General features: G+C 45.7%; 1 protein-coding gene across 1 annotated transcript in view; it reads right to left on the bottom strand.

Annotated features, from left to right (window-relative positions):
• Positions 1 to 1,820: 1,820 nt before the first annotated feature.
• Positions 1,821 to 18,030, bottom strand: part of LOC106592965 (coronin-7) — a 384,873-nt gene continuing 368,663 nt past the window's right edge. The window contains exons 10-27 of the mRNA XM_082972853.1: positions 17,248 to 17,302; positions 17,069 to 17,126; positions 15,528 to 15,673; positions 15,203 to 15,298; positions 14,055 to 14,162; positions 12,785 to 12,941; positions 11,647 to 11,822; positions 11,056 to 11,251; positions 10,574 to 10,716; positions 10,216 to 10,320; positions 10,030 to 10,115; positions 9,608 to 9,749; positions 9,204 to 9,293; positions 8,835 to 8,951; positions 8,475 to 8,610; positions 5,715 to 5,806; positions 4,104 to 4,193; positions 1,821 to 4,011 (exon numbers count right to left, since the gene is read on the bottom strand). Coding sequence (XP_082828979.1) covers positions 4,003 to 4,011; positions 4,104 to 4,193; positions 5,715 to 5,806; positions 8,475 to 8,610; positions 8,835 to 8,951; positions 9,204 to 9,293; positions 9,608 to 9,749; positions 10,030 to 10,115; positions 10,216 to 10,320; positions 10,574 to 10,716; positions 11,056 to 11,251; positions 11,647 to 11,822; positions 12,785 to 12,941; positions 14,055 to 14,162; positions 15,203 to 15,298; positions 15,528 to 15,673; positions 17,069 to 17,126; positions 17,248 to 17,302 — 2,002 coding nt within the window. The 3' untranslated portion in view covers positions 1,821 to 4,002. The remainder of the gene's footprint in view (positions 4,012 to 4,103; positions 4,194 to 5,714; positions 5,807 to 8,474; positions 8,611 to 8,834; positions 8,952 to 9,203; positions 9,294 to 9,607; positions 9,750 to 10,029; positions 10,116 to 10,215; positions 10,321 to 10,573; positions 10,717 to 11,055; positions 11,252 to 11,646; positions 11,823 to 12,784; positions 12,942 to 14,054; positions 14,163 to 15,202; positions 15,299 to 15,527; positions 15,674 to 17,068; positions 17,127 to 17,247; positions 17,303 to 18,030) is intronic.

An 18,030-nucleotide genomic window follows, 5' to 3' on the forward strand; every position in this document is an offset into this window, starting at 1 on the left:
TACAGCTAGCTGCACTAGGGTCGGACAGCATGACCTCAATCCAGGGATGAGAAATACGTTGTACTACGAATTGTCCCATTGTTGCACCGGAAAGATTGCTCATTTTTACGGAAAGCTGCCCTTTTAATCCTCATGCTAGGTAGAAAGTGCTTCGACCAACAATGGATAGTCAGCCAATCAGGCTCAGTGCGGGCTGTCATTGCGCTGTGGAAATGTCAGTGACAAATTCATAACATTGCCTGTTTTTGCAGTAAGCAGGTCCCCTGTACAGTATCTGCACCCATGAGGGGAGTAGGTTAAGTCAAGGTGCCGGAGGTGAGCTTTGCGAGGGCCCAGAAGTGATTATTGATTTAAACCATTAGCTTTTGAGTACTCAGATGGTAGTAATGTGTCACTAATCACAGTGGCTGCAGTCCACCGTACCATGATATCAACCTACCTAACACCAGGCTTGCCATGCAGTCCTTCATCAGTCCTGTTTGGCAATAGGTAAACGTAATTTCATCCACTTTATTTTTCCTTTCCCATTGTTTTCATTCAAGTGAAATAATAGCTTCTATTATCTTTCTCCAGATACCCCTATTGTGGCCTGAGTTGGAAACAGTATTACTGTTGACATTATATTCTAAAATGGTACTAACCACCCGTGGGACATCTGTTATTGCTTTGGACATGATTTTCATGAATTAGGCATATACTTAAGTGTTTTTCTCTTGTCTCCGTCAAGACAATAGGATTAATAATTGCTATATTAGCTTACATTAGAATGCACTGGGGAACTAGTGGGAGGGAATTCTAATGCCACTGAATCATTTTGAATGAATAGAGGCCAGGGCCTTCAGCAAAGCTCAGCCCATGTACCTTGACTTAAACTACACCCCTCATGGGCGCAGGTACAGGGAACCTGCTTACTGCCAAAACAGGACTCAGTCTGGTCTTCATACTGTACTGTATAGCAATGTTATGAATTTGTCATTGTGAATTCATTTACTATTGTATGTACTGTTTTTGTCCCTACAAATGCACAAGTGACCAGAAAGGGTTAACCACAGGTGACCAGGAAGGGTTAGCACAGGTGACCAGGAAGGGTTAACACAGGTGACCATGAAGGGTTATCACAGGTGAGCCAGGGAAGGGTTAACACAGGTGACCAGGAAGGGTTAACACAGGTGACCGGGAAGGGTTAGCACAGGTGACCAGGAAGGGTTAACACAGGTGACCAGGAAGGGTTAGCACAGGTGACCAGGAAGGGTTAACACAGGTGACCAGGAAGGGTTAGCACAGGTGACCAGGAAGGGTTAACACAAGTGACCAGAAAGGGTTAACACAGGTGACCAGGAAGGGTTAACACAGGTGACCAGGAAGGGTTAACACAGGTGACCAGGAAGGGTTAACACAGGTGACCAGGAAGGGTTAGCACAGGTGACCAGGAAGGGTTAGCACAGGTGACCAGGAAGGGTTATCACAGGTGAGAGGAGAGCACATACAGTTGTTACCGTATCACAGATACAGCTTATAGACTGCATCTCTGTACCCTTTTCTATAGGAATATGTGTTTTGGAGCCATTTATATACGCAATAAATGGAACTTCACCCCAAAAGAGTAACGTTTGGAAAGCTGATTTTTGTGGACGAGTTACGGACAGCTCTCTCCTGTGCCAGTTCATAGGGAAGCGCCACTACAGGTCGGGTCGGAATCTCCTGGCAACATAAGTAGATTTACTAGTTTACCCCTTTTTCTTTGAGATTAACAAACGTTTTCCCCTTTAAACATACTTTTGTTTTAAGCAACAAATTGAAAGACAAAGAAATGGCATGTGTACAAGGTTCAAACAGTTGTTTATTGCAAGGCAACATGAACATTCCCACAAAACCGTTATTCATAAGATGGACAGAGAAATAATGCATTATTCAAAGTACAAAACACATTTTTCTTTTTGTTAATTTCCCAAAGAACAATGTAAGACATTTGAGAGATTGCAGGCACAAAACACATGACAAACTCACAGTCACTGACACCAACGATATCTAGGCCCTACAGTCAATGCATTGGTGTCTGTTCACTTTTCAAGTACAACACAATGGCTGTGTTTACACAGGCAGCCCAACTCTGATATTTTGCCCAAGTACTGGCAAAAAGCTCTTATCTGATTGGTTTAAAGACCAATTAAAAATGATCAGAATTGGACTGCCTGTGTAAACTCAGTGAGTCTGACTACTATTCAAGAATGCTTGGTTGGTTCCAGTCTTTCTGTCATTGTAAACAACATGATTGGTTTGATCAGACTTGGATTAGCCTATTAAAAGTATTGCCTTATGCTGTACTAGTCTTGATCTTGGCTGCTGTGATTGCATCATATAGTAATAATACTGTAAGTTATTAAGAAAAAGTAACAAAATGATTGTTTACTACAGTATAATAAAAGAATGAGCTCCTTTAGTGAGGAATACTTCAATAACAGTCTTAAGACGAAGTGTTAACATATGAGGTACAGGAATTCCAGTTATACAGTCTATCAATCTAGAAAGAAAGGTACAGATACATACTACTCCCCACCATATTACAACCTCAGAGATCCACAGACACACTCCTGTACAACTCCCACAGGAGGTGTTTTGGCTTTTCAATACATGACACCCACATGTAAGAACGTCACACACATTTTAAGAGTCCCCCAAAACAGAGCACAGCCCCAATGCTATAAACTATCTCCCAAGATATGCTGGCTGAACTAAGATATGCACCTGGGTCATGTTCATTAGGGCACGCAACGGAAAACGTTTTGAAATGCTTTGCAACAGAAAATGAAAATCCAGGTAATCCCTCCCTGTTTGAGGTTGTTTTCGTCCGTTTGGTGACTAATGAACACGACCCTGGAGTGGTACAGGACTGTTAGTAGATCTTTATCACTGGCCAGAGAATGAAGCTACCTAAACAACAAAATAATATTCTATTCCTATCAATAGAAATCAGCCATGCTTTAACCTGAAGGCTATTTACCCTGTTGTACCCTGTCTGTGTTTTTTTGCTGTGCGCTTGTTGAGACCGTATGAGGATACCACTGACCATCTAACATCCACGGACTACAGGAGCTGGAGGTGCAGATGGGATATCCAGGTGCAGAGGTGGAGAGTGAGTCTGTGCGTGTGTGTGTGTGTGTGTGTGTGTGTGTGTGTGTGTGTGTGGTGTGTGTGTGTGTGTGTGTGTGTGTGTGTGTGTGTGTCTGTCAATATATAGTGATGCATAGGAGGTGGTAAATCTGGAAGAACATCGATACTGTATTCAAGAACATGCGTTTGAGTTTTTCATAGTTACTGTGTTTAGAAGATTATGGAGTATGGTTCATGTTGGCCCATAAAAAAGCAAGCAGTGGTCTAGTCATTATTATTATGACACAGGTGTAAGGTTAAAGGTGGTGCCAGACACACAGGTATAAGGTTAGGAGTGGTGCCAGACACACAGGTGTCCATCCAGTGTGGCGGTAAGGGGAGTTGGGAGTCATTTAACTATCTAGCCTAGTAGGAATGGTAGCTATTTACAGTACAAGGCAGCTGCAAGTCAAAGGTCAAATTGGTGTGAGGTTGCCTTTAACCACAGACCTAGGATCAGATTCCCAACCCCCAGTCCTACCTTTAAACATTATGGGGAGGAAAACATATCTGATCCTGATTCAGTCAATGGTTAGAGGCAACATCTACTTACTCAGAGTATTAGAGGATGATACGAGGATATGGGAGGTAGGGCTGCAAAAGTCTGGTAACTTTCCCTAAAATTCCCAGAAAAATAAGCAGGAAATCCAGGAATTCTCCAATTGGGATTTCTGGAAAACCTAGATATTTTGTTGACAGAATTTTGCAACCCTAAGGGCAGGTTAATGTTATGCGTTTGAGAGATGTTCTTTTGACATAGGATGCATCAGTGGCACACAGGAATGACACGTTTCAGTCCAGCAGGCCCCTTGGCTACTGCTGGACCCTGACTGGTCCGCAAGGCAACACACACTAGTCACCCTGAAAGACACAAGAGCATGGGTAAATGTGTGTGTGTGTGTGTGTGTGTGTGTGTGTGTGTGTACATTTGTGTTTGTGTGTGTGTCACTCACCCACTCATCGTCTTCTACTCCCTGGAAGGACTCCTGTGGTAGAGGGTTGTCGTCCATGTTCCCCAGCTTGCCTATCATGGCACTCAACAGCTGTAGTACAGACAGATGGTCAACACACTATAGCCCCACTACTGACTAGTGGTGAGTACCTAGACAGATGGTTAACACACTATAGTCCCACTACTGACTAGTGGTGAGTACCAAGACAGATGGTCAACACACTATAGTCCCACTACTGACTAGTGGTGAGTACCAAGACAGATGGTTAACACACTATAGTCCCACTACTGACTAGTGGTGAGTACCTAGACAGATGGTTAACACACTATAGTCCCACTACTGACTAGTGGTGAGTACCAAGACAGATGGTTAACACACTATAGTCCCACTACTGACTAGTGGTGAGTACCAAGACAGATGGTCAACACACTATAGTCCCACTACTGACTAGTGGTGAGTACCTAGACAGATGGTCAACACACTATAGTCCCACTACTGACTAGTGGTGAGTACCAAGACAGATGGTCAACACACTATAGTCCCACTACTGACTAGTGGTGAGTACCAAGACAGATGGTCAACACACTATAGTCCCACTACTGACTAGTGGTGAGTACCTAGACAGATGGTCAACACACTATAGTCCCACTACTGACTAGTGGTGAGTACCAAGACAGATGGTTAACACACTATAGTCCCACTACTGACTAGTGGTGAGTACCAAGACAGATGGTCAACACACTATAGTCCCACTACTGACTAGTGGTGAGTACTCATATCTCTCATTTAACATGATATCAATATGAGCAAGACATATTGAGATATCGGTTTATCCTTGTTGTTAACCTACACTATTAGGTAATGAACATGCATGAGTCTTGCAGGCACAAACCCTCTCACAGGCTCTCAACAGCATATTGAACTGGCTGCTGATGGTCCATCAACTGGCTTCCCATTGTATTCAAACTGGTTAGGTATGTCTATTTGCTACCAGAATATTTACGTCTAGCCCAATAGAAAATCTGCAAGCAGTTGTCTGGACTTCACAAAGCCGTGGAAATGAACAGAAAATGAAACATTCATACATGATATCGATATAGATTTTCCCATCACTACTAATAACTATTCACACTATTACTGTGACAAAACATGACAAAACAGTCACCAAGCTTCTAGGTAGCTAGCTGCACCCACAGAGAAATACTCACTAAGATAAGATGCTTGTACACATTCAGATTAGGGATGCACAATATATCGGTGGTATGCTGACGTGCATTCCTATATAACGTAGGTACACGTGCAACACAGCATTCCTAACCTAGCCCACAATGCCTCTTGCACTGAGATGCAGTGCCTTAGACCGCTGCGTCCATGTGCGTCTGTTAACTATTTCACTTAAAAGGCCGCTAAAATGTTTAATATCGGTATCGTTTTTTGGGGGGGGCAAGGAAAATATCAGTATTGGCCAAAAATGTCATATCAGTGCATCACTAATTCAGATAGTAGCCACACACACACACACACACACCACACACACACACACACACACACACACACACACACACACACACACACACACACACACACACACACACACACACACACACACACCTCATCTTTCTTCTGCTCGTCAGTCTTCTCCTCCAGGTAGTGAGAGGATGGAAGGTACTTTCTCACTTGGACCTCCTTGGGCGCCTCACTCACTGAGAGGACAGACAGACAGATGGACAGACAGTGACAGTGAGACCAGAGAGTTGGGAGGGGTTGTGTTAGAATGGCAGTGGGCCACTGTGTATATACAGGGTTGTGTTAGAATGGCAGTGGGCCACTGTGTATATACAGGGTTGTGTTAGAATGGCAGTGGGCCACTGTGTATATACAGGGTTGTGTTAGAATGGCAGTGGGCCACTGTGTATGTACTGGGTTGTGTTAGAATGGCAGTGGGCCACTGTGTATGTACTGGGTTGTGTTAGAATGGCAGTGGGCCACTGTGTATATACGGGGTTGTGTTAGAATGGCAGTGGGCCACTGTGTATATACGGGGTTGTGTTAGAATGGCAGTGGGCCACTGTGTATGTACTGGGTTGTGTTAGAATGGCAGTGGGCCACTGTGTATGTACTGTATGTTCTAAAGGCAGCAGCACTAACCTAACTACTAGACCACAACAGGCCACATGCAGAGACACGGCGTGCAGACAAGTCTTCTCTGACTTGATTAGTGTCAGTCAGGTCTGGAAGAACATGGATCTTCACACACGCTAATAGCTCTTAACAACTTGTCCAATATCCTTTTCATTACATTTTAAATCACCTTTATTTGATTGCTAATTTCAACAGTCAAGCCCTCACTTCGGATGTTGTTAATTTGATAATTTAATTTTCAATCACTACACCCTCTCTTCTATTCCCATTCATTTGATTGGCTGATGCCGATGTTCCATTAAAACAACACTTCCTGTCCCATCAAAACATATAGCGGCAAGAAAAAGTATGTGAACCCTTTGGAAATACCTGGATTTCTGCATAAATTGGTCATAACATTTTATCTGATCTTCATCTAAGTCACAACAATAGAAAAACACAGTCTGCTTAAACTAATAACACACAAACAATTATACGTGTTCATGTCGTTATTGAACACACTGTGTAAACATTCACAGTGCAGGTTGGGAAAAGTATGTAAACCCTTGGATTTAATAACTGGTTGACCCTCCTTTGGCAGCAATAACCTCAACCAAACGTTTTCTGTAGTTACAGATCAGACCTGCACAACGGTCAGGTGGAATTTTGGACCGTTCCTCTTTACAAAACTGTTTCAGTTCAGCAATACTCTTGGGATGTCTGGTGTGAACCGCTCTCTCGAGGTCATGGCACAGCATCTCAATTGGGTTGAGGTCAGGACTCTTGACTGGGCCACTCCAGAAGGCGTATTTTCTTCTGTTGAAGCCATTCTGTTGTTGATTTACTTCTGTGTTTTGGATTGTTATCCTGTTGCATCACCCAACTTCTGTTGAGCTTCAATTGGCAGACAGATTCTAACATTCTCCTGCAAAATGTCTTGATAAACTTTGGAACTCATTTTTCTGTCAATGATAGCATGCTGCCCAGGCCCTGAGGCAGCAAAGCAGCCCATGATGCTCCCTCCACCATACTTTACAGTTGGGATGAGGTTTTGATGTTGGAGTACTGTGTCTTTTCTTCTCCACACATAGTGTTGTCTGTTCCTTCCAAACAACTCAACTGTAGTTTCATCTGTCCACAGAATATTTTGCCAGTAGCACTGTGGAACATCCAGGTGCACTTTTGCAAACTTCAGACGTGCAGCAATGTTTTTATTGGACAGCAGTGGCTTCTTCTGTGGTGTCCTCCCATGAACACCATTCTTGTTTAGTGTTTTACGTATCGTAGACTCGTCAACAGAGATGTTAGCATGTTCCAGAGATTTCTGTAAGTCTTTAGCTGACACTCTAGGATTCTTCTTAACCTCATTCAGTGTTCTGCGCTGTGCTCTTGCAGTCATCTTTGCAGGACGGCCACTCCTAGGGAGAGTAGCAACAGTGCTGAATTTCTCCATTTATACACAATTTGTCTTACCGTGGACTGATGAACATCAAGGCTTTTAGAGATACTTTTGTAACCCTTTCCAGTTTTATGCAAGTCAACAATTCTTAATCTTAGGTCTTCAGAGATCTCTTTCGTTTCGAGGCATGCTTCTTGTGAATAGCAAACTCACATTGTGTGAGTGTTTTTATAGGGCAGGGCAGCTCTAACCAACATCTCCAATCTCATCTCATTGACTGGACGCCAGGTTAGCTGACTCCTGACTCCAATTAGCTTTTGGAGAAGTCATTAGCCTAGGGGTTCACATACTTTTTCCAACCTATATTGTTTGTATTCAATACAAACAAGAAAAATACAATAATTTGTGTGTTATTAGTTTGTCTATTGTTGTGATCAAATTTGATGACCAATTTATGCAGAAATGCAGGTAATTCCAAAGGGTTCACATACTTTTTCTTGCCACTATACATGTGTGTCATTCCAGGTACACAGAACCAGAAGACTTCGCTCAAAGCCTGTATCGGTAATTTTACGTTATAGAAGATCTCTGCCTCACATTGAGTTGATTGACGATTGGCTGTCAGAATAGATTTAGCTAGTGTCACCATCATGTCAAAGCACAAGGCAGATAATCTTGTCAAACCCAGGACTTGGCCCATGAAAGCGTGGATAGGTTGCCCCTTATAAACTGTACCTGCTCGGCTTCTCATCTGACATTCAAAAGGAGGATCTAAAAGTAATGCTGTTGACTTCAGTCCACTGTTTGTACTATATGTGCCTGGTCGGAGCAGAGCTGAGTTTAGCCCCTACCTGGGGTCATGTCTTTGGGCTTGAGGCTGATGGAGCGGTGCTTCCCATCAGAACCAGCCAGCCAGGCTGAGGCTGTCAGAGAGGACTCCCACCACACTGCTGTGTCTGTGTACACATCATCCTGGAAGAACTCTTTCTGTGGACGGACAGAGAGGAGGGAGGGAGACGAGCCACGACAGGATTAGTTCAGAACTCAAACAGCTCAAACTCCACAGACTAAGTACAAACAGGGGTTCACATACTAAACCCTTTTTACTGGTAGTCCTTTGAGGCCCTGGTCTGAAAAGTCATCAAATAACTGCAGGTTTTTCCTATTTCCCCCATATATACAGTAGATGGCAGCGTTCAGCCATAACTCACTCTGACGCGGGGGACTCTAAAGACCACTGGCTCTATGGAGGTCTTACTGAGCCTCAGACCCCTGGCCACCTCTACCTCTTGCACCACACATTCAGTCTTCGGCAGGAAGGCCAAGCCCTAAACACAGGAAACAGGAAGTTCATGCAGAGAGATTCTACAGGTCTACAGGAGCCAGCGTAATTGATTAACAGATTGTCAATTAGTCAGTCAGTCAATCAATTCACAGACATTTTATACAAGTCACAAATTCAGGGAAATGTTTTTATCCATTGACTACAAAACATGTAATAAGAAGGAGCGGGATATAGGAAATGAGAAAAGAAAGAGGGAAAAGCAGGGATGTAAATGCTGTAAACATAAAGCTTATACCTTGTGGGGCTCTGAGGAGTTGAAGCTGGCACATTCCAGGAAATAGGGAGCTTCTGGCACTATCTCAAAGATGTACACTCGCGTGTCACCCTGGTAAACGTAAACAACAACAACAATAAACAATGGCTGTGTAGGTTTCTCGTGTCAAAGTCTGGGTATGGAGAGTCAGTATGGATCTACCAATGGCCGACATTAACCCGGTCCCAGATAGTTTTTTGTTGTCTACTAGCCATAAGAGTTGGCAAGACAGCACAAACAGATCGGGAACCAGGCTAGGCAGACATTATTATCATTAAGCACAAGAGTCTGTAACAGACTTTCAACCCAACATCAAGTCAATATGGGTTCTATTTTCTCTATATAAAAGAAATGCTCTGTTTATTTGTTTGTTTGTTGTTGTTTACCTTTCCGGTGAGGATGACGACGCTGGTGTCGGGGTCGTAGAAGGGAATGAGGGTGGAGGGCGAGACGTCGGTGGGGGCGCTGGCAATGGCCCCGGAGGACAGGGACTCAGCGGAGTGCAGGTACAGGGTTCTCTCACTGCGACTGCAGAAGGGGGAAAACACATCGGGGGTCAAAGGTGAGGTGAACTGTGGTGACATCATCAACGAGGTCTCGGGTCAGAGGGGTTGTTTTCCTCTCGTTCACCAGGACCATAAAACCATTGGTGCAGTTTTTTGTGTGAACCAAGATTATGGGTAAACTACATGTCAGACTGTCTGAATGGTCATACACAAACGATGAACTGAATGAATTAAATGAAGGTAAATGGATTAAGCACAAATTGAAGCTCAACTACCAAACAGAAATACAGAGAAATATTCACCTGTCGAATCCTGACACCATCAGGTATTTGCCGTCACACACCCACACCACACGGGCCCCTCTGTGGCCCTCAGGACCTGCACCCTCCTGCAGAGAGAGAGAGAAGGAGAATGAGAGAGAGAGATATGGAAATACTCTGTTTCAACACAAAAAGGTTAAAAACTCCTCAGGTCTCCTGTACACACACCTGTACTGGGTCAGCAGACTTGCGAGGGTCGTAGATGCGCAATTTCCCATCCTTACACACCGTGGCCAGGAGTTTACCATCCGGACTCCACGCCATCCCAAATATCTATATGCACACCAGGCAGGAGAGAGGGAACAGAGAAAGGAACGAGTGAAAAGTTGAAATGAAGTGAAGGAGACAGGCAAAATGCACATTCCTTGTACATACTGTAGGTAGGATCAATCAATATCCATCCATCCACCAATCATTATCCCAGATAAATTCTACCACGCCCCTATTCTCTAACAAAACCAGTGGTTCTACCCCCTGCCAATGCCACATTCCTTATGTCCTGCCCCTTTCCCTCCTCCCCCGTCACCTGATCCTGGTGTCCCCGGAGTGCTTTGACCTCGTCCCCAGACTCCAGGTTCCACAGGCGCACCGTCTGGTCGTAGGAGGAGGATGCCAGCAGGCCCGACGCCAGGGGGTGGAACTTGACTGAGTAGATCTTCTCAGTGTGGCCTGTGATTGGTCAAAACCACTGTCACTCACTCACATTCTATCAATCAATCAAGATATGATTTATTTCTATTGATAGATTGATCATGTTATGATCTACTCAGTAAGTCACACAGTATAAGGCTATATATAAGGATAATACCGGTATCCTGTTCATTTCATTTCTGTCACTCATTGAATGAAGGATAGTGCACTGATACATATGTGGCTACATTCACTCACACATCTACATGTTCAGATATTTCACATTGGACCCCAAAAGCCCCAGCTCTGAGTCTAATTTCATTGAACTACTTTAATTGAACTGAATTGGGCTCCAGGCCCCTGTGGAGTGTGTCTTACCCTGCAGGATGGCCTCTGGCTCAGTCAGGGTCTCTGTCAGACCCCCCTCAGGCACCTGCCACACACGGATCTTAGCATCGTCGCCCGCCACCACCAGTCTGTGACTGTTGAAGGGGTCCCAGGAGAAGTCAGCCACATTGACAGAGTTCTGGATGGTGGGCAGGCCTGTGTCCGCTAGCTTCCCAGCCTGGGACAACTGAGGAGGGGAGGAGGAGGGGGGCACTGAGATACGTCCCTCTTTCTTTCATGTGTGAACCAATAAAACCACATCTTTGGTCTAATATGGTGGCCCCCACAGAGATCCTAAATGATTATTTAGACTATTCATTCCTATTATTTGATGACATTCTACTGTACATGTCATTCTGTAGTGGCTGCATATTATTTCATGTTGGTTGAAGCGCTGTCTACTCCCCTCCAACTCATAAGAAGACACAGCCATAAAACACCCTCACTTTAGCACAATCCTGCTTTCTTCTCCAGGGCTCACTTAAAATAGATAAATACAAAGACAAATAAAAATAACTAAAAGAATACTACAATATTTACGATAAAGACACATTATCTTCCATTTTCTAAGTGTGGAAGTACCTCAAAGATGGCGATCTGACCCCCGGCTGTGGCGAGGGGCACGGCTACGCGATGGCGGTTGGCACAGAAGCCATCACACTCCCCGGGCGTGGTGAGGTTGAGCCCCTTCAGGTTGGTGAAGTGGGTGTCTCTGTGGAGCACCGCACCCTGCAGGTGACGAAACTTACTGCTGGGACCTGGGGGGGGGGGGGGGGAGGAGGAGGAGGGAGGAGGAGAGGGAGGGAGGGAGGGAGAGGGAGGGAGGGAGGGAGGGAGGGGGAGGGAGGGGGGAGGGAGGGAGGGAGGGAGGGAGGGAGGGAGGGGGGAGGGAGGGAGGGGGGAGGGAGGGAGGGAGGGAGGGAGGGAGGGAGAGGAGGAGAGCAGGGTGATTTTAGACCTTAGCTACATTATTTGTAACCTGGGTCTTGTTCATTAGGCACCAACCTGAAGAAATGATTGACAATGTACCTGGTCCAATAAGAAATGCTTGTTTTAGTTTTACGTTGCAAAACATTTTGTTACAGAGTGCCCAATGAACACAACCCAGGTACATTATTAGAAACCTAGTCCCATACTATATGTGCTGTGGGAAAGTCTTGTATGGTTAAAAAACAAGTTGGTTACAGCACATTTAGAATGTTACCAGGCTACATCAGACAGGGATACTGGCAGTGTGCCTGGTCCCAGATCTGTTTGTGCTGATATGCTAGCACTGTGTAGGATTGGGTCGTCAGACAGGTTCAGATTAGTGTCAGTTGTAAATACAGCTCAAACCAACAGTCAGCATGACATTATAACTAGATAATGACAAGGTTAGGAAATGAGAGGAGATGAGAGAGAGAGCCTTACCTAGCATTGAGACTGACACTGTCAAATGTTACATAACATACTTCCTAATACCATAACCGGATATGTAACACATAGCATTATGGGTAATGTAGTACCGCGACAGTTTCCCAAAACAGCCTTATTCAGCATGTCGCTGATGGGAAAGGATGTGTATGTGCGTATGTGTGGTGTGTGTATGTGTGTGTGTGTGTGTGTGTGTGTGTGTGTGTGTGTGTGTGTGTGTGTGTGGTGTGTGTGTGTGTGTGTGCGTATTCACGTATATGTGTGTGTGTGAGATGGAGCACTGCTACTGTTTCCCAAACAGCCTTACCCAACATGCTGCTGATGGCTTTGACACTCTGGCTGCGGCTGGGTTGGAAGCCTGAGGAGAGGCCAGAGGTGGAGGAGGGGGAGCGGGACGGGGCAGCACTGCTGCTGGGGGAGCTCAGGGGACTGCTGGAGGTGGAGCAGCCTCGCACTGGAGCCTCCTGGAGAGGAAGAACAACAGTAATACATATACAATATATAATCATATAATTAAGCAATAAGGCCCGAGGGGGTGTGGTATATGGCCAATATACCACTGCTAAGGGCTGTTCTAACGCACGACACAACGCGGAGTGCCTGGATACAGCCCTTAGCTGTGGTATATTGGCAATATACCACAAACCCCTGAGGTGCCTTATTGCTATTATAAACTGGTTACAAACGTATTTAGAATAGTAAAAATAAATGTTTTGTCATACCAGTGGAATATGGTCTGATATACCACGGCTTTCAGCCAATCAGCAACAGGGCTCGAATCACCCAGTGTATATATCCAATATAGTGTATATGGTCTGATTAATATAAAATACTTTCTAGAGAGAAGGAATAATAATATGGTCACTAAACCAGATGTCTTCATCCAAAGCTACTCACAGGTTCACAGACTACTTTAATCTACAGACTTTAGATACTCACAGGTTTATCCAAGATATTCAATCAATACTGGATGTGTGGCCCGATGCAATAATATAACAACAATTTGAGAGAAAATAAACAAAATCCAAATTCCATTTGTCTTAAAAATACAATAAAAAGGTAGTTGCTAACGGAGGGAATGAGGGAACGGAGGGAATGAGGGAATGAGGGAACGGAGGGAATGAGGGAACGGAGGGAATGGAGGGAACGGAGGGAATGAGGGAACGGAGGGAATGAGGGAACGGAGGGAATGAGGGAATGGAGGGAACGGAGGGAATGGAGGGAATGAGGGAACGGAGGGAACGGAGGGAATGAGGGAATGGAGGGAATGGAGGGAACGGAGGGAATGAGGGAACCGAGGGAATGATGGAATGGAGGGAACGGAGGGAATGAGGGAACGGAGGGAACGGAGGGAATGAGGGAATGAGGGAACGGAGGGAATGAGGGAACCGAGGGAACGGAGGGAATGAGGGAACCGAGGGAACGGAGGGAATGAGGGAATGGAGGGAACGGAGGGAATGGAGGGAACAGAGGGAACGAGGGAATGAGGGAACGGAGGGAATGAGGGAAGGGAAGGAGCCAAAAGAGAAATGAAAGCGACCCATAGAGGAGGAGAACGGATGATGCTGGACACTCACCTCTTTGCTCCTCCCACTGGGCAGCTCTTTCTTAGCAGGCATCTGATTGGCTGGTTTAGCGTTGTTAGGCTTCTGACGATTGGATGGGTTGACACTGACCTTCTCAACCTGAGAAGACGCACATGATTTGATGTTTAAGAGAACAGCAGGCTATTGCTTGGTCCTGGCCCCAGCAAAACCAAGCACTTCTATTGGTACTGTATGCACATTGTATCCAAGTTAGAACACAGATTCTAGTTATATTGTGGAGAGTGATGGTGGTACATCCAAGTTAGAATACAGATTCTAGTTATATTGTGTAGAGTGATGGTGGTACATCCAAGTTAGAACACAGATTCTAGTTATATTGTGTAGAGTGATGGTGGTACATCCAAGTTAGAACACAGATTCTAGTTATATTGTGTAGAGTGATGGTGGTACATCCAAGTTAGAATACAGATTCTAGTTATATTGTGTAGAGTGATGGTGGTACATCCAAGTTAGAATACAGATTCTAGTTATATTGTGGAGAGTGATGGTGGTACATCCAAGTTAGAATACAGATTCTAGTTATATTGTGTAGAGTGATGGTGGTACATCCAAGTTAGAATACAGATTCTAGTTATATTGTGGAGAGTGATGGTGTTACATCCAAGTTAGAATACAGATTCTAGTTATATTGTGTAGAGTGATGGTGGTACATCCAAGTTAGAATACAGATTATAGTTATATTGTGGAGAGTGATGGTGGTACATCCAAGTTAGAATACAGATTCTAGTTATATTGTGGAGAGTGATGGTGGTACATCCAAGTTAGAATACAGATTATAGTTATATTGTGGAGAGTGATGGTGGTACATCCAAGTTAGAATACAGATTCTAGTTATATTGTGTAGAGTGATGGTGGTACATCCAAGTTAGAATACAGATTCTAGTTATATTGTGGAGAGTGATGGTGGTACATCCAAGTTAGAATACAGATTCTAGTTATATTGTGTAGAGTGATGGTGGTACATCCAAGTTAGAATACAGATTCTAGTTATATTGTGGAGAGTGATGGTGTTACATCCAAGTTAGAATACAGATTCTAGTTATATTGTGGAGAGTGATGGTGTTACATCCAAGTTAGAATACAGATTCTAGTTATATTGTGGAGAGTGATGGTGGTACCTGTTTCTCGCCACCTTTCCACCACTCTGCAGCTGACATGGCTGCCGTCCGGCCCAAGGTGTCTGGGTACAGGTCTGCATGGAACTCCTGTCCTGACTGAATTAGATACACACAAAAGCAGACATACTCTAAAATGGAAGACATAAAGGCATGCTGCCTGTTGAATGGTTGCTCGTTCCATAACTTTATTTTCCTCAGTGACTACAAAGACACTATTGCCAAGTCCCACCCATCAGTTTAGAAACAAGTACAGGGAAATAACTGTTGACATGGCATCAAAATGACAGATGGATCTGCTGTTACAGTAGCCTGAGAGATACTGGACCTTGCGGGGCACGTGGTAGTTGATTGGCACGATGAAGCTGTCCGTCAGCTGCAGGACCCGCATGACCTCACAGGACAGGACGTCCAATGCCAGCTTGGGTACCATGGCAACGCCTCGCGTTGGGGCGTCCGTCAGACAGTGGCTCACTGGAGAGAAAGAGAGGAGGAGAGAATAAGAGGGAGAAAGAAGGAGAGAGTAGAGGACAGACCTGGGTGTGTGAGAGAGGGAGAGGTAGGAGGACAGACCTGGGTGTGTGAGACAGGGAGAGGTAGGAGGACAGACCTGGGTGTGTGAGAGAGGGAGAGGTAGGAGGACAGACCTGGGTGTGTGAGAGAGGGAGAGGTAGGAGGACAGACCTGGGTGTGTGAGAGAGGGAGAGGTAGCAGGACAGACCTGGGTGTGTGAGAGAGGGAGAGGTAGGAGGACAGACCTGGGTGTGTGAGAGAGGGAGAGGTAGGAGGACAGACCTGGGTGTGTGAGAGAGGGAGAGGTAGGAGGACAGGCCTGGGTGTGTGAGAGAGGGAGAGGTAGGAGGACAGACCTGGGTGTGTGAGAGAGGGAGAGGTAGGAGGACAGGCCTGGGTGTGTGAGAGAGGGAGAGGTAGGAGGACAGACCTGGGTGTGTGAGAGAGGGAGAGGGAGAGGTAGGAGGACAGACCTGGGTGTGTGAGAGAGGGAGAGGTAGGAAGACAGACCTGGATGTGTGAGAGAGGGAGAGGTAGGAGGACAGACCTGGGTGTGTGAGAGAGGGAGAGGTAGGAGGACAGGCCTGGGTGTGTGAGAGAGGGAGAGGTAGGAGGACAGACCTGGGTGTGTGAGAGAGGGAGAGGGAGAGGTAGGAGGACAGACCTGGGTGTGAGAGAGGGAGAGGGAGAGGTAGGAGGACAGACCTGGGTGTGTGAGAGAGGGAGAGGTAGGAAGACAGACCTGGATGTGTGAGAGAGGGAGAGGTAGGAGGACAGACCTGGGTGTGTGAGAGAGGGAGAGGTAGGAGGACAGACCTGGGTGTGTGAGAGAGGGAGAGGTAGTAGGACAGGCCTGGGTGTGTGAGAGAGGGAGAGGTAGGAGGACAGGCCTGGGTGTGTGAGAGAGGGAGAGGTAGGAGGACAGGCCTGGGTGTGTGAGAGAGGGAGAGGTAGGAGGACAGGCCTGGGTGTGTGAGAGAGGGAGAGGTAGGAGGACAGACCTGGGTGTGTGAGAGAGGGGGTGGGAGAGGTAGGAGGACAGACCTGGGTGTGTGAGAGAGGGAGAGGGAGAGGTAGGGGGACATACCTGGGTGTGTGAGAGAGGGAGAGGGAGAGGTAGGAGGACAGACCTGGGTGTGTGAGAGAGGGAGAGGTAGGAGGACAGACCTGGGTGTGTGAGAGAAGGAGAGGGAGAGGTAGGAGGACAGACCTGGGTGTGTGAGAGAGGGAGAGGTAGGAGGACAGACCTGGGTGTGTGAGAGAGGGAGAGGTAGGGGACAGACCTGGGTGTGTGAGAGAGGGAGAGGTAGAAGGACAGTATTGGAAAATGATCAACCACTGATGATCTGTCCTTACCTTGGGACAGGAATGGTTCACTGGCAGACACCTCGAAGCAGTCAATGACACTATCTCCCTATGGAAGAGAGAACAAAGCAGACAGGACTGTATTTACTGAGGAAGATAATAGTAAAAGATGAAATGAGGCCAGCTGCCTTCATCCAATCTGTTAAGGGAGACAACAAACTACGTCTTACCATCCCAGATACTGTGAGGAGGCCTGAGTCTGGGTCAAACAAAGGCATCAGGGTCCTGAGAATGGAGAAGTGGGGGTGAAGATGGAGAGAGAGAGAAGAGAGAGGAGAGGGAGGAGAGAGAGAGAGTAGAGGGAGGAGAGAGGAGAGAGAGAGCAGAGGGAGGAGAGAGAGAGAGTAGAGGGAGTAGAGGGGAGAGAGAGAGGAGGGGAAGAGAGAGAGAGGAGGGGGAGGAGAGACAGAAGAGGGGAAAAGACACAAAGAGAGAGAAGATTTTCAAGAAGTTGCAAAACAAGTTGAATCAATCACAAAAATCAACAGGCCAGTTTAGTGTAGTTTCAATCACCAACCACTAGATGGGGAAACACACCACTCATAGGAGAAATGCTCCATGTCGTAGTTCAGTACTATGAACGTTAACATGCACTGCAGATATCCTGTCATTATAAAGAATAACAACATATTAATCAAAGCAAGCACAAAAACATTTCTGGCATTAAATTACAAATTGAGGGCAACAATTCCACCACACACACACACACACACACACACACACATACAAACATACATAATGTCCAGGGGACTTCCTGTGATAGAGTCAGAAGGGAAGTGGTGTGTGAGGTCACAGCTTCACATCACAGAGCAAGAGCAAGGCATCATGGTCAGAGAGAGAGAGAGAGAGGGATGGTTGTTGATAGTGAGGAAGATAGAGGTAGAGGGTCTGATAAAAATGCAGACCTTTCAGAATATCTGTTCTATTTTATATATCTATATTTATCTGAATGT

The sequence above is a fragment of the Salmo salar genome, chromosome 03 (genome assembly GCF_965601325.2).
Source record: "Salmo salar chromosome 03, fSalSal1, whole genome shotgun sequence".
In the NCBI taxonomy this organism is placed as follows: domain Eukaryota; kingdom Metazoa; phylum Chordata; class Actinopteri; order Salmoniformes; family Salmonidae; genus Salmo; species Salmo salar.